General features: G+C 38.6%; 1 protein-coding gene across 4 annotated transcripts in view; it reads right to left on the reverse strand.

Moving 5' to 3' along the window:
* LOC143017861 (metal cation symporter ZIP14-like) overlaps positions 1 to 17,359 on the reverse strand; it is a 121,943-nt gene that overhangs the window by 49,276 nt on the left and 55,308 nt on the right. For 2 of the 4 annotated variants that reach the window (XM_076172841.1, XM_076172838.1), the window contains exons 1-5: positions 13,095 to 13,284; positions 9,467 to 9,640; positions 8,792 to 8,993; positions 8,264 to 8,441; positions 397 to 566 (exon numbers count right to left, since the gene is read on the reverse strand). In XM_076172841.1, the coding sequence (XP_076028956.1) occupies positions 397 to 566; positions 8,264 to 8,441; positions 8,792 to 8,993; positions 9,467 to 9,624 (708 nt within the window). In that variant the 5' untranslated portion in view covers positions 9,625 to 9,640; positions 13,095 to 13,284. Of the gene's footprint in view, positions 1 to 396; positions 567 to 8,263; positions 8,442 to 8,791; positions 8,994 to 9,466; positions 9,641 to 13,094; positions 13,285 to 17,359 lie in introns of those variants that run through there. The other 2 variants (XM_076172839.1, XM_076172840.1) reach the window with 1 other exon arrangement.

The following is a 17,359-nucleotide window of genomic DNA, read 5'->3' on the forward strand; positions in this document are numbered from 1 at the left end:
TCAGTTATTCCTGGTCTCTCTTGTACTGGCAACAGTCTGTGGGCAGGACCACAAATCACTCAAGGTAATTTACATAGATAAATCCATAGATCAAGATGAACCTGTATGTACATGTGTATATACATACATACATACATATAGCAAAGGCTTTTTTTCCCTTACAAGGGAGGTACCTAAAGTCAAAAGGCATAAATCCTCTCCCACCCAATTCATCCCTACATACTCCACTCCCATTCATCAACTCTCCCTCCCTCTTTTCTTGGCTCCTATTGGATGATGGGTCATCCCTGCATCTCATCCACTGTCCTGGGTCAGAAGCAATGTAGTAAGACACAGCACATCTACAGCAAAGTCACTTCATTTAATCAGTGTAAAACGGATAATGCTGACAATTACCTGAGGAATAAGATGAAACACTGCTGAAGCTGAGAGTGATCCAGCTGCAAGTCCAACTAAGGTTGTCAGAAGTTGCTGGTAAAAGTCTCGTGCCATTACAGGAAGAACCGTAACACCTGCTAAGGAGCATCCAGAGATGAGGCTTACAAACAGGAAGCCATAACCCCAAACTGTAAAAAAAGATGACCATGTGAAATCCATAACATACAAGAAAGAACTACAAAGCTTCATAATCAAATCTTTCTAAAAAATGTAAAATAAATCATCACCCCTTTCATACACACCTCCCACATCCCTTTCACTTCTATCTGTTTTAAACCATGAAAAACTACATAACAACTGTTCTCTACCTTGCTCTGGCACCCACACCATTTTTTGCTCATTTGACATCCTGACCCCAAGCTTTCACAGCTCCATTCATCCCATCCATCTTTTTTCCCTTGGTCTACCCTTCCCCTTATTCCTGGCACCACATATTCATGAATCCTTTAAGAATATCTACTTTCACCCATCCTCATAACACTACCAAATCACAGCAGCTTGGCCTGTTCTAATTCCTCCCACTCTTATTTGTACCATGTCCTTCATGAACTCCATCATTTCATACTTTTGTCATACTTCATTATTGTGAATAAGTAAAAAAAAAAAAAAAATGTATAATACTAATATACGAGGTTAAAGGATTTGTATAGACTGGATTGAAACCAGGATAATAGAATCCAATAAAAATCCTTATTGTGACTGCAAAATCCAGTGTCTCCTGTAGCTCATAGACACTATTTTTGAGGGTTCATGAGCTACTGAAGCCACATAGTAACCCACCCAGGAAAGAGGGGAATGACATACTTCTGATCTCTAGAACGAGTGACAAAGGGAGGGAAAGAGTAGCATTGTTAGTAAATGATGAGACAGGTAAATGCGAGGAGTGGACAGAAGTGTCATCAAGGGTATATGATGAAGGTAAAACTGGGATGGGAGACTTGGGATTCTTGAGTGCATATGGCCCCAGGAGTGAGAAAGGTGGAGAGGAGAGGGAAGAATTTTTTACTTTTTCAAATATACAGGGAGATAAGTCTTGGAGGAAATGTAAATATAATAGTGTTGGGGATACTAATGTGAGAGTAAGAGATGATCCAATAAATGGAGTAGTAGGGAGGTATAGGTGGCAGGAAGAAACTATAGTAGAAACAAGACTTTCGAAGTGTGTATCAATTAATCAATCTGTTGCCCCTGGTCTCTCTTGCAGAAGACCAACAGCCTTCAGGTTATTGGCAACATCTTCCAGGAGGGTCCATAAGTCACTCAGGGAGGACATATCGTGTTGCTGTCAAGGGACAGCTCAAGTGGGGCACCATGGTACAACGTGTTATGTGTCCTCTGTGTGGTGTGAGTTGAAAGGGAAGTCATAATAGTGAAGCATTTAAAAAAAAGATCAATCAATCAATCAATCCATTGCCCTAAGTCTCTCTTGCAGGAGACCCACATCTCAATAGTAACGGGCAACAACCGCTGGGTAGGCCTACATGTCACTCAGGGAAGATATACTGTCTTGTTGTCTAGGGACTGTCAGTGCTGGGGAAGCACAGCATCCACAAGTATGTATCTGGAATCTTTATTAAATGCTTTATTTATGTCTATAGCTGACATAATTGTTCTTTCTGGTGGAGCTTTTTGCTGAATCCTCCTTCACTTGTTGGGTAACTTTTTTTTTAGACACCCTTGTGGTTTCTGCAAATATCTTTACTCACATGTATATTATGATTATTGTTGTATTGTTGGGTAATGTTTGTGAGCAGTGTGCTGGTGGTGTGGTTCTCTTGGATATGGTGGATAATAATGAGACTGGTCTGTAGGTGCATGGTTTTCAGGTCATATGTTTGGGTATTATGAGTATTATCATTATTATTATTATTATTATTATTATTATTATTATTTTTTTTTAAGTTGGCTTAGGAGTGTATTGTGTGCCATTATCATCACCATCCTACCAGGGCCCTCACACGGGGGGAGGGGCAGGGAGGTGCATATGGCCTGGGGTGGCACATTTCAGGGGGCAGCAATTCTAGTCTGGACATGCCACTCACAAGGCTGACAAAATAACTATAATAAAAAAAGGTCAAAGGAGCCTTGAATATTTTAACATAATATATGAATTCTGTTTTCGAATAATCAGAATATGAAATATTTTTCCCTTATCCTTTCTACAACAGGGACATTAAATTATATTTTTAAAATATATCTAATTATTTTGCAAGCCAATAGCTATAATAGGAATTGTGGAGATGGGAAGTGGTGATGGGGGAGGGGGGGGGGGGTCACTGAGAACTTCGCCCCAGGGTGGCACTTAGGCACGTAAGGGCTCTGTATCCTACTCTCATTTACCTGCCATTATGGCCAAGGTAGAATTATATATCATTATACAAACAGTATAGTAATGCTTTCTTCTGTCCTTAGAATGCATGGTTAGTTTATAGAATATCTTATGTATGTAAATCTGTATGCATTTATTTCTGTATCTGGGGGGATATTTGGAGTTTTATAAGAATGTCTTTCATATAAATGGAAAATTGCTATATCCAGCACATACATATTCCCATTCATGCTGGATATTCAAGAGTCTACAGTATCTTCCACAGTATTTCCCTATCTATCTTGTCATAAAGCTTTTTCAAGTCCATAAAGGCCAAAAATTCCACATTTTGCCAAAAAAAAATTCCCAAATCTACCTTACCACAAAAATATAGCACTAATACACATATAGCATATGTTGTAAATAGCAATAATACAGGAAATCAAAGTAAAACCTTAATCCACACTACCCACATTCATTGAATATACAACAGTTAAGGATGACAGCATGCAATACGAAGGTGGACTCAATATTAGTACAAACATATACCAACAGCTTTTTCCTCGTTATAAGGGAGGTAGCTAAAGTCAAAGGCAAAATCCACTTCCACCCATTTCATCCCCACACACTCCACTCCCATTCACCACCCCTCCCTCCTTCTTTTCTTGGCTCCTACTGGATGACAGGTCATTCCTGCATCTTGCCCACTGTCCTGGGTCAGAAGCAATGCAACAAGACACAGCATATCCACAGCAAGGCCGCTTCAGTTAATCGGGGACCCCCTCTCTTTCCTCTCATGCAGAAAAAGAGAAAATGGGAAGAAATCCTCTTGGGCTGTATCATTATGTCATTCACACATACTCCCTAACCCCCTTTTCCCCACCCCCATCCCCCACCCACTCCCTTCCATGCATCACAGTATCATTCAAACATAGATGATATATGGATACACACAGCATATCCTTCTCCAACAAAAAAAAAGAAACTAAACAAACACTATCAGACACCACAACTGAAATAATCTCATTCAAAACACACAACTTGTAGCATCACAAATATCTATATACTACCCACTTTATCACTGGCCCCTGGTGCTACATACCTCAATTCCAACCACTGAACTCATGAACCACATACTGGTTGGCAACATGAATACATACCATGAAATTTGGCTAAACACGTAAATAGTAGACTAAAGAGGAAATGAAATGATAGAATTACCAAACCTGAACATGTTAAATTGTGGCATCTACCCCACCACACACCTTCTCCATAGAACACAACAACCCTGACATAACAATGTACTCACCCTCCTTCCAGATACAACATGGAAAAACACTTAACATCCCATCAGATAACTTTCCATTCACACATATCCTCTTACCTTTTCCTTTCCCTGCACAACAAACATTCCCCTTTTACTCAAGACCCCTTTCACCCCATTCATCCATCTCATTCTTGGTCTAACTCTCAGTTTCACTTCATCCAGCTCTGCCTTCTACACTATTTCTGCTAATCTTTCTTCATTCATTCTTTCCATGTGCCCAAACCACCACAGTATTCTTTCACCTGCCCTATTTGCCAGCTCCCTTTCCACCCCCTCTCCTCTTCACCTCCTCATTTCTCACTCTATTAATCCTCATAACACCCACCATAGTTTTCAAACACATTTAAATTTTTCCTCTCTGCCTCCCTTAAATTCTCTGCCCCATGTAGAGTAGTAGACACAACCATCCCTTTATATATGTTATGTGAACTTCTTTGCAGATGATGCAAAACTACTGTAGACAGTAAGTACACAAAAAGACTGTGAATCACTACAGAGAGACCTGGATAAAATCTTGGAATGGAGCCAAAAGTGGGAAGTGAACTTCAACATCAAAAAATGTAGTATAATGGATTTTGGAAAAAATAAAAATAGAATATCAGGGCAATACAAAATTATTAACAAAGACATGTCACCAGACAAGCATATTAACAAAATTGTTGGAGAAGCCTTCAATTTACTAAGATCAATAAAAGTGGCCTTTGACTTCTTGGATGATGTAATAGTAAAGAAAATATTAGTCACACTGATAAGACCAAGATTGGAGTATGCTGCAACACTATGGACACCCAACACAAAAGAATATTAAGAAATTAGAAAGAATCCAAAGAGCAACGACAAAGATGGTACTAACACTTTCTAAATTGACATACGAACAAAGATTGTCCAAACTGGAACTACCAACCCTGGGACAAAGAAGAGAAAGAGGAGATCTACTAGCCATATACAGAATTATGAAAGGGATGGAAGTCCTTGACAGAGAAGGTTTATTAAAGTGGGATAAAAGAAAAACAAGAGGACATGAAAAGAAACTTAAAAAGGATAGTTATAGAAGAGATATGAAAAAGAATAGTTTCCCACACAGAATGGTAGATGTCTGGAACAAATTGGATGAGGCAACAGTGTGTGCAAAAACTATACAAGAATTTAAGAACAAACTAGATGCTGAAAGATACAAAGACAGGTCACTATGAGCATAGCTCCCTTCCCATATAATACATACATACATACATATACCAAAGGCTTTTACCCCCTTACACGGGGGGGTAGCCAAAAAGAAAAAGGCATAGAAATCACTCCCACCCATTTCATTTCCCATATATTCCACTCCCCTCCACCCTCCTTCCTCCCTCCCATCTTGGCACCTCCTGGATGACAACTAGGTAAATACAGTCTTCTCTTCACATTCATCCCCAGATACCTATTTCTCCTGACATTTTTCATCTTTCAAAGACATTTACTTGCTTCCCTCATTCTACAGTTTACCTACACTCCCACTCCTCCATTCCATGCTATACACTAAACTATCCCCTTCCTCTAACCATTCTCCCTTGATCCTTGCTTCCAGCTTGCTGCCACTCTCACCTCTTCTACATCTCATCACTTCATTTTTACCCACAATTACATTAAATTTCTTTCTATCACATACCCTTCTGAACTCCATCACTAGCTGTATCAGACCCTCCTCTGACCCAGTCACAAATGCAGTTATCAGCCAACAGCAACTGGCTCACCACCCACTTCCCTCCAATCTCTATAACGAACTCCAATCTTCTGCCCATTACCCTTGCATATACCTCCCATACCACCCCATCCATGTACACATTGAACAACTATGGTGACATAACATATCCCTGGCACAGCCCCACCTTCACCTCAAACCACTCACTCTTACCATTCTTAGCCCTTACACAAGCTCTACTACTCATGTAAAAGCTCATGACTGCCCTCACCAGTTTCCCCCCCTATCCCATATATCTGCAGTATCTCCCATAATTCCTTCCTGTCTACCCTGTCATAAACCTTCTTTAAATCCAGAAAGGCCCAAAAACTATTCATACCCTTTGCTAAAAACTTTTTACAAATCAGTCTTACCAAAAAATTTGATCCATGAACCCCCTACTTTTCCTAAACCCACACTGTTCCTCTCCTAATCATCTCAGCACCCTCCCATATGCCTTTCCAACTACACTCAACAAACTGATCTCTCTAAAACTTCTACATTCACATTTGTCCCCTTTTCCTTTGTAAAGCAGAGCTTTATATGTACTCCTCCAGTTCTTCAGCACACTACTGCACTACTCTCCTTTAGGCACACATTGAACAACCTCTTTAGCCAATCTATTATAACTATTCCTCCCTTTGTCAGACACTGCATGACACCCATCCTTAGAGGCATTGTATGGATTTTAATGTGTGTGAAGTGCAAGAAGAATATGTGTCAGGTAAAGGAAGAGGGAGCACAAAATATATGAGAAAATGAATAATGGTTGTAAACACATGAAAATATGATGTGGCCTAAACATTCTTTCTGTTTATTCCTCATAATTTTCAGTGATTTGCAAAGGGGTGGTGTCATCATGCATTAATGTGGTGAGTGGTAAACCAGCTGTAAGGCCAATGGTGGTCTTGCTGAATTGCCCCTGACCCAGCAGTACGGCAGGAGAAACTGATGATCCTTCTTGGGAGGAGCAATGATTTATTTATTTACTTTTTCTTTACCTATTTACTTTTTATCATCATTATTATTATTTCTTTTTATGGGTGTGGGTTGTGAAAATATTCAGATTGGAAAGAGGTGATCAGTGGAGTACCGCAAGGATCTGTACTAGCTCCAATAATGTTTGCTATTTATGTGAATGACATGGATGATGATGTGAAATGTTACATGAGCTTCTTTGCTGATGACGCCAAACTGTTAATGAAAGTAAAAACTGAAGAGGATTGTGAATCACTGCAGGAAGACCTGAATAAAGTATGGAACTGGAGTCAGAAATGGGATGTGGACTTCAATATTAAAAAGTGTAGCATAATGGAGTTTGGAAAAAGCAAAAATAGAATATCAGGACAATATACAATTGGAACCAAGGAGGTAAAGAAGGAGAGATCCGAGAAAAATTTGGGTGTAATTATCTCAAATGACTTGTCCTATGACAAACAGATAAACAAAATTGTTGGGGAATCCTACAACTTGCTCAGATCAATAAAAGTGGCATTTACATATTTGGATGAAGAAATTATTAAAAAAATATTGGCCACACTGATAAAGCCTAGACTAGAATATGCGGCAACATTGTGGTCACCCAGTACCAAGAAGAATATAAAGAAAATAGAAAGAATCCAGAGAGCAGCAACAAAAATGGCACCTGCACTCGCAAACTTGTCATATGAGGAGAGATTGGCTAAACTAGATTTACTGACTCTGGAGCAAAAAAGAAAGAGAGGTGACCTACTGACCATCTACAGAATCATGAAAGGCACAGAGATACTTGATAGAGAGGACTTGTTAAACTGGGACAGGAGAAGCACAACAGGACATGGAAAGAAAATAAAAAAACATAGCTACAGAAGAGATCTGAAGAAAAACAGTTTTCCACATAGAGTGGTAGACACTTGGAACAAATTGGACAAGAAAATAGTGTGTGCAAAAACCATTCATGAGTTTAAGAGCAAACTAGACACTGTGAGATACAAAGGTGGGACACCACGAGCGTAGCTCCCCTTCCTGCAAAATACAACTAAGTAAATAGATATGGTTCCATAGAAAAGACTGAACACCATTTCATCACAGAACAAAAGCATCTACTTGCAATCTTCATGCCTAATCCTATATTTGTGTAAATCTAAGACCCATGAAGTACTGAACAATGCTCCCATACAGGTATTCATTGTTTATTCACTCTAATTCAACAAGATAAATTGAGCTGTCCTCTTAAAATGAATACATATAACTTCTAACATGGAGCAGAAAACAATCTATTACCCTTCATTTTCATTACATACTCTTTTTTCACTCCTTCCCATTTACACCATGCACTGATGAAGTATTAGATATGAAACAAAGTGGTGCCACTAAAGGGCTTCTTTGCAACCTTGTACGGTATCAACAACCAAACCTTGCATGGTATCAACAAACACTACTAATCTCTTCCATAGCTGGAGTTAGTACATCATGTCAATATATTTCTCACCTTCCGAGGATGATGGTTTTTTCTTTTCTAATGGTAGTCTCCCATCAAGATCATCAGAGCGGCAAAGCTGTTCCTGTGCTTGATAAATGATCAGAGGTAACATTCTTTCAAATGAATCTTGGCTAATAGCACCACCTGTTGAATCTACTAATGTCAACATTTCTTCTGCAGTTATGCACTGGAAAATTGAAAAAATAAATAAATTAATTAATAAATAAAAATATTACATATATTTTTATTAATAAAATGAATAAAATAAGTAAATAACAATAACAATAATAATTACTCCTACAATGTTTCATTAGCATATGCCTGAATACAAAGGAATAGATCATAATACAATCAATCCTCTGATAATTGGGAGTCTTCCCTCAAATTATATTATCAAAATTGTTGTGCAGCAACCAGAAAATAATGTATGTAGACATAATCTGCTGCCTACATGTCATGCAACTTATTATCCAGAATAATCAAATATAAAAACAGATTAAAACAAGTACTGTAATACAATGTAAAAGTAGAAATCACCTCTTTCAGAGCTTTGCAATGCAATGGACTCAAAGATGGATTTAAAGTGCAATTGGTGAAAATGGACAATGGTGTCTTTTTTCCAAATATTTCCTCTCTTACAGAAGAAGCATTGCAATTTTTTTGACCTGTAGAACATTCTACAAGTTCTTGGAAACCTTCCCTCATCAACTCCCCTCTTTCATTAGAATTTTTATAGTACCTGCAATAGAAGAAAAAATTTACAAGGGTTGTAAAATTATGCAGAGAAATAATATTCTATCATGGAGCATCTGCAATCTTAAACCTGTTCGAAATATAACAAAATTCATATATATATATATATATATATATATATATATATATATATATATATATATATATATATATATATATATGTATATATATGTATGTATGTATACATACATACATATACCAAAGGCTTTTTCCCCCTTACACAGGGGTAGCCAAAAAGAAAAAGGCATAGAAATCACTCCCACCCATTTCATTTCCCATATATTCCACTCCCCTCCACCCTCCTCCCTCCCTCCTATCTTGGCACCTCCTGTATACATTTAGATATATATAAATTATATATATATATTTTTTCATACAGAAGACTGCAATAAATTTCAAGTTCACAAAATATTTTCACATTTTCTAAAAGCAAAGATAAATACAAGTGGTACAACTTACAAAATATTGAAGAAATTATCCTCCTGAGTTGGAATGGGCCCCCACTCTGAGATCCAAATATCTGTCAGCCATTTATTTTGAGCACTTGTCAGTCCAAAAGTTATGGAACTAAGTACAAATAAAAGTATAACTGTAGTATAGCTTGTACAAGACGACATCTTGTGAAAAATCCACCTGAAAGAAATGAAACAAATTCTAAAATTACAAGTACACTGCAAACATCATTTGAATATGAAACTTTCATTAAATGAATAATGTTTTGCTTGTTGAAGCTTACTAAAGTATCATATTGCAGAATGTATAAATATTTGTAGGGCTCACAAGGAATGAGGAAGGTCACATAGTCAGACCAATTCAGAGAAAGCCTTCCAAAACCTTTTTCACCAAGGGATATATATGAATTAATGGGGGTGCAATGATGAACATGCCCTTATTCTGTTCTACAAAATCTCATTCTCAAAAAGTGCTATTTCAACACACTTCCTCCTTATCTTCTTGGTTTCACATACATATATCTACTTTGTCTTTATCCAATCCACAAAGTGGTTTGTGTTATCCCAGTGTGTTATACTTGCATTAAAGGTGGTGTTGAGTTGAACATCAATGTGATGTTCGCATGTGTATTATCTTAAGTCACGTGGTGTTTCACCAATGTAAGATTTGTCATTTCCTGTACATGAAATCCTGCAGACACTGGTTATCTTATTCTTTTTCCTTTTCACTTTTTTACATCAACTGAATATTAACGAAAAAAAAATGTAAGGGAAAAAGGCTGAAACAATAAAGCCAGTGTCTACAAGATTCTACTGAGGGAATATAAAAAAGTCTTACATACATCAGTGATATATCACATGACCTAAAAACACACATACCCTATGAACATCACAATCATGTTCAAAACAATACTACTGCTAATGTGTGTGTAACACTGAGTTCAAAGACTGGGAGTCAAGGTTAAGTGAAAACCCAGTAGAAAAGATGTAGGAAATATTTCAAAACATACTCCACAAAGTATTCATTTATGGAAAGGCGACCTCTACATAATTTTTGTCCACAATGTCTGCATAAAGGAACAGATAAAACTAGTGCAAAAATGACAAGCTCATAGAAAACTTGAGCACTCTGAATTCCCTAATCATTCAATCAATCAATCCGTTATTCCAGGCCTCTCTTGCAAGAAATCCATGGCTCCAAGGTAATTGGTAACAGCCACTGAATTAGGCCTAAGTCACTCAAGGAAGAAACATTGTGTTGTTGTCTGGTTATGGCTATGCTATGGTGGCATAGTGTAAGATGAAGTGCAGTCTATTTCTGTGGATGGGCCTATTGTTGATAGCACTTGTCTTAGTGCTGAATGCAGTTGTACTATTTTTTTTTTCTTGCTTCTCTGGGGCAGGGGTTTTATGTAAGGCTAATGTCTGGAGGAGTTGGATGGAGAAAAGCATTTGGTGGTCAGTTATACACACAAGGGACCAATGATGGGTACCTGCATGTGGTGGTCCTGCAAGATGGACAGCAAAGTTACCCATTTTCAAAACCCATCAACCCCCTCACCTCTATCCGGAGGTACAGCCCTGAGAAGCTGGTATTCAGTCTTTGGACTTAGCATGTAAGAAACTTTTTGCATTGAAGACTGGCCGATTTTGCATACGTGCTTAAAAAGGTTGCCCACCTCTGCCCTATTGTAAAACTAAATTGCTAAACCCTTCCACTGTAAAAGAACTCTCAAATTCTAGGCCTCAAATATAATGTTCTATAACTTTGAGCCTAGATAAAAAAGATCTGACTGTGAAAATCAACAAGAAAACAAACCTACTAAAATCTGTTCTGAGCACTGACTTTAGACAACAGAAAGAAACTCTTCAAACATCTTATAAGAACCATTTTCGACTAGGCTTCCATAGAATGGTTCCTAACAAAATAATTAATTTACAAACATTGCAAAATGGAACTGACAGGAAAACAGGATGCACCAAAACCACCCTACTTGGACACCTGCACACAGAAACAAATATCTTTCCCATAGAACACCACATGAAAATGACAGGAACACAGTCCTATGCCAGAACCCTAAACATCACACACCCATCTCACTGCATCTTTGAAGTACCACCAGTAAAACATAAAAAAAAAAAAAAAATCATACTAGTCTAACATATACAACAACCTTCCACCAGTTCCACACAATACATCCACACTCAGATCACAAAATAAGCTAGTCAAGAAAGACCACTATAACTCAATACTCCACCAACAGCCCCCAGACATCAGGCCCACAGAAAAAAAATTCTCATGAGATGTAAGGACCACACTGGTGTATTTGCATTCAGGACACCATCAGGATTAAAACATTATCAACACAGAATAGGTCTAGCCACATGATCAAAGTGCCCTAGATGCAACCACAAACAAAGAACATCCTACAATGCCCCACACTAGCAATCCCTAGACAACTACACAATATCTTCTCCCTTGAGTGACTTTGGGCTTGCCTGGAAGCCATGGCCTGGGAGCTGTGGGTCTCTTGCAAGAGAACTGGGGAGAAGAATTGATAGGCTTGATAGTAAATAGCATGTCATACTATTGTTACTATTCACTAGAAATATTTACTTCATTACATTTTTTGTTCATAATAAACAACATATAATCAATTTAACACTACACCATTTAAGTTTATAGCCTTATCATAAAATATGCTCACCTTCCTGAACTCTTAAGCCTACTTCTGGTAATCACCACTACTCACCTACACAGGTGCCCACACAATCATATCTTTCCAAGATACAAAATAGGCCTACACATCTCATATAAAAACACATCTAAGTCATGCAACCTTACTACAATTCAGTACTAAATCTTAATTATAATTGCCAGAACACACAATTCTAAAACTTGAAAAAAATAATACAACTGCTCCTGAGATGCTACCACTCTGTATGAAAGTGAAACTTGTAGTAGTACTTTTACTATTTGTCCCTAAGGTCAAGAACCATACAATTCCATAACTATACCTGAATACTAAATTCATAGACCCTCATGCTGTACTATATTTGGATAATGCTCTCACTTAAAACACTCAATTATAGCCTTTAATTTTTTCAATCCTGAAATAATATAAGGAAATGAAGCTACATTTTCAAAGCATAGAATCTTTAAACCTCTCTACAATGAAGATATCTGAAAATTGTCCAAAAATTAATGAACTATCCATTAACATCCAGGTATCTTGTGACCTCTACCACACTGTCTACTTACGTACTTACTGCCTGGAGGCCGAATCCCAACTAATACTAACATGCCACATTCTCCCTAGGGTAAAGGTGGGAGAGTATGATAAAATATGAACTATGATTACCGGGCAGGCTATAATTGTTGAACAATCATAAAACATTACAGAATATTATCCAGATCTGATCTAAACTGATCCCAACTAGATTTTTCTTGGTATAAACTCTGTTTCATGACTCATGAATTGTACCAATACAAGCCTAATATCAACAAATGTTCATTCTGTAAAATCTTTACGGGTACATTCGTAACTAAAACCTCTAAATAGTACGATGAATTTTGACTCTGCCACGCACTTACCTAAGGCGCCCGGTGTAGTAAAACAAAACAGTTTATTTACCTTTACTTGATTCTGACACTAAACCATGAATAAAACCACAGGAAAGTTGTATTTTCCCACGAAGATGGTGCTTAAAGCTTCCGGCAGATCTATCTTATTTACGGAAAACTGAAGTAAAAGTCAGGAACGTTCATAATCCTTCCATCGTCGCTTACGTGTATATTTGCGTCGTCTGCATGTTTAGTTTCTGACGTCAACACACAACGCGAGATTGCCATTTGCTGCCTGCCGTAACAATTGTTCATCGGACTTTCAGCTCTGCCTGCGTTAGCCTGCACATCTTGCGGACAACTGAACATTTTTTCTTTACAGACTAATTATGTATAATACAGAATATTAAAAAAAAAAAAATCATCCTCTTGACCAGTAGACAAATGATACATATTCATATACGACGGTCTCAATGTATTGGCAACAATACCCACTTTTTAGAAGTAAAATAACCTCTGATACTCCTGGTCATATTAATTAAATGCATGAATGAATCTAATTGAACTTCTGTCGGAATCGATTTCGGTCGACACTAAACCATTAATGCAGTTAGAACAACTCATGCTATAGTAATGTTTTCTCTGCTGCGCGAAAATAACGACTTAGGTAGCGGAAAAGAGAACACATGAAGATAAGATATTCACATGTATATATTCGATTAGCAGCAGCCAAAATAAATACGTAAGTCGTATAATGCAAAAAAAAAAAATCCTTTTACGAAAAGTCAATACAGGGTCTGGGAGGAGGACTCCAATTAGAACCCAAGTAATTGGGTTTTTGAATACTTGTGGTTGTGGTAAAAGTAAGAGTAAGAGGGAATGGATTGATGGCTTGTGAGAAGGAAGATGAATGTGTTACCTTTAAGTGAAATCAAGTTGATGGGGTGAGACAAGTTCAAGTTTGGGAGTGTGGTGGGGAGGGTGTCAGGAGTGATGAGAGGGCGGGAGTAATGTAACTGCCAGTAAGGAATGGGATAGGAGGTGCGTGAAGGAGTGGAAGAACATATCTTCGAAGTTAACGTGGGCGAAGGGGAAATTGGGATGATAAATGTGGGTTTATGTGAGTGCAGACAGTCCTGGTAGTGGAAAAAGTGAAGAGAAAAGCGAATTTTTTTAGATACATTTAACGAGTGTATAGAGAGCTTTGGGAGGGCTGTAAATTAATGAAGTGTTGTGGAATCTCAATGGTGGAATAGGAGTTCAACAAATAGATGGAGTTGTAGGAAGGTTTGGGGTCCCAGGAAAGAGATGATGTTTATGTATTTAGAAAGGGAGTTAATAAATGATAATAGCAAACACAATTTTTAAGAGAACCAGGCATAAGTATACACCAGAAAAGATGGTTAAGGGAAACGTGTTTAAATGGGGAATAATGAATTATGTAATGGTACCCAAAGGGAGGATTGGAAAAAATTCTGGACATTTATATTCTTCGGGGAGTGGGGGACTAATTTTTTATCATATCTTTTTATTTAGTTATTTTTTAGGCTTTAAGGATAGAGGACAGAGAGAGAAGGGGGAAAGTGAGGGAAATAGAGAAGTGCTGAGAAACAAATTGGATGAGAAGGGTATAGAGATCACCCGAATACTCAATGATCACCCGAATTTGTCTCCCCAGAGTTTGGCAGGATGACCAGTCTTCAGGTGAGATATCCCGGGGTGACAATTGTTCTGGTGGGGACCTCATTACTGTAGTTAGGTTGGATTAGGTAGGTTACGGTGGGTAATGTTAGGTTATTAAAAAAATCTAATTATACATTTCTTCGGGTGATCTATTTTCACTTCTATTGGAACGTGAATATAAATTGGTGTTTATCTGTGGCATCGTGCATGTCTAACGCGAATATCAGTTGAGGACTGAAACAGATTCGTTATATCTTTCAAATACTGGGTCTACCGCTAGGATGATAAACACCAACCAGCGGCATCGTCACAAGTCTTGCTCGGGTGCTCAAGGCTAGCACCATAGATGTTTTATGTCAAAGTAGCACGGCAATAAAAGAGTTGACAAAAGTGAAAGAGAAAAATAACGATAAGGACATGAAAACTGGTGTCTATAGGATTCCGTGTAAGGGATGTAACAAATCTAACATCAGTGAAATGTCACGTGACCACACATCCATGGAACTGACAGGGAAGGAGGAAGTATCCGGAAGCATGGGCTATTCGAAGCAGCAGAGATGAGAGTACTGCGCATAATAAAAGGTGTAACAAGGTGTGACAGAATAAGAAATGAAGAAATAAGAAGAGAGCTAGAAATAGAGCCAATATTAGAATATGTAGAGAAAAGCCAATTAAGATGGTTTGGCCACATCATGAGGATGAATGAGCATCAGTACCCATTAAAATACTACCAGTTGCAGCCACAAGGAAAGCGTCCAACAGGAAGACTCGGGAAGAGATGGAGAGACGGTATCAGACAAGCCATAGAGTCAAGAGGAAGAACTATGGAGGAGGTGGAGAGAATGCAGCTGTATGCTGATAGGGCCTTGTGGAGGGACTTCGTGAGGCATCATCGCTGACAAGGCATCGCCCTACTTGGTGTATGGTGAGAAAGTTAGTATCGTAACGACGGGTTGAAAGACAGCCTACTCTCGGTGGACGATCACAAATTTGCAAATATATCATGCAAAATAATCTTCACTTCTCTCAACACAATAAGAAAATGAGAACTAGTCTTTCTTTTCCATCGCCGACATGCGCATTGATTCAAATACACCGCTCATCGATAATACAACTCTAGAAAACGAGTTATAATGCGCACTACTTCTGCATTGGAAGAGTATCTCACCCTTATACTTCTATTTTCTTTGTACTTTTTATCGGATGCCTGAGATACACAACTGGACTGCCATCAAATAAATCACTGTGGTACGATGAGAGAGAGAGAGAGAATGACACTTAAATACTGACTCAACAGGCAAGTAGAGTTTGAAGACTGACGATCGTTGAACCAGGCGTGAACACAAACAGAGGCAGCGCTCCTCTTGAAATTCTTGAATGTGGCAGAGCTGGGGGGGAAAGCACGTTTGTTAGCATTATGCCACCACACCTACTTAAAGGCTACGAAGATTTCCGCCACCACATAACTTGCCTGGGCTCGAATCGTGTCCTGTCATTATGATATGTTCTTCCCATGGCAATGTGATGGATAAAGGAATTATTTTCTTTGTTTTACACGTGTGTTGCTCTGTGTACTAATGGCGAGAGGCGGACGGGTGGGCTCAGCGCAGTGACCTCGCCTTGAATAAACAGAGGAGGATCTAGCAAACAATTACAATCCATCTCTGCCGTTTTCTTCTTTTCTTCACTTCTCTCTCTCTCTCTCTCTCTCTCTCTCTCTCTCTCTCTCTCTCTCTCTCTCTCTCTCTCTCTCTCTCTCTCCCTCCCTTCACTCTTTTCTTTCCTCCCCCATTTTTTCTTTCTTCTCTCCCTTCATGTCTCTCCCTCATTCCCTCCCTTTATCTTTCTCCCTCCTTTCATCCCTTCATTCCCCCCTCTCTTTCCCATCCTTTAAAACTTCATGCTCTCACTCTCTTTCCCTTCTTCCATCCTTTCATCTCCCCCTCTCTCTTTCCTTTCTTCCATCCCTTCATCTCCACCATTTATCTCTCTCCTTTCTTCCGTCCCTTCATTTCTCCCTCTTTCTCTCCCTCCCATCTCTTCATCTCCCCATTTATCGTTCTCACTTCTTCCGTCCCTTAATCTCCCCCTCTCTCCTTTCCAGTCCTTCATCTTCACCCCCCTCTCACTCTCTTTCTCAACCTCCCTTACTTCTCTTTCTTACCTGTTCATTAGTCAATCTGATTATTTCTCTTCTTGTTTTCAAAGAGGACGATTTCTCAGTGTTTCCAAGACTGATATTGCTGCTGTGAGGAATTAGGGATTCACACATGGGAGTGTGGAACAATCATAATCCGTGACGTCAAGCAATATAACTTCCTATTTGTCACTCTGTGGTGCCGTCGATTGATTTAGTGTTTAACCAAGAGCACCTCCAATGGGAGTGATCAGAGATACCCACATAAGAACGATTTGGGAAATAAAAAAAATCAAGGTATACGCTGCCACCACCCAATCGTCTATATGGATATATCTGACCATAAATGGAAACTGCTCCTTGTTATTCACGTCTGACTCCGTCCCCTTTCCTCAGGTCGTTCGGGGTTGGTTCTGGGTAGCGAAAAGGCCTATGCCCAAGTGGGGGTAGTAAAAGAAAATAAGCGAAGGTCTGCTATGTGTTAATTATTACACTGAAGCAAAAATATAGTAAGG

This window comes from Oratosquilla oratoria, chromosome 33, assembly GCF_046742065.1.
Source record: "Oratosquilla oratoria isolate Oo_2021 chromosome 33, ASM4674206v1, whole genome shotgun sequence".
In the NCBI taxonomy this organism is placed as follows: domain Eukaryota; kingdom Metazoa; phylum Arthropoda; class Malacostraca; order Stomatopoda; family Squillidae; genus Oratosquilla; species Oratosquilla oratoria.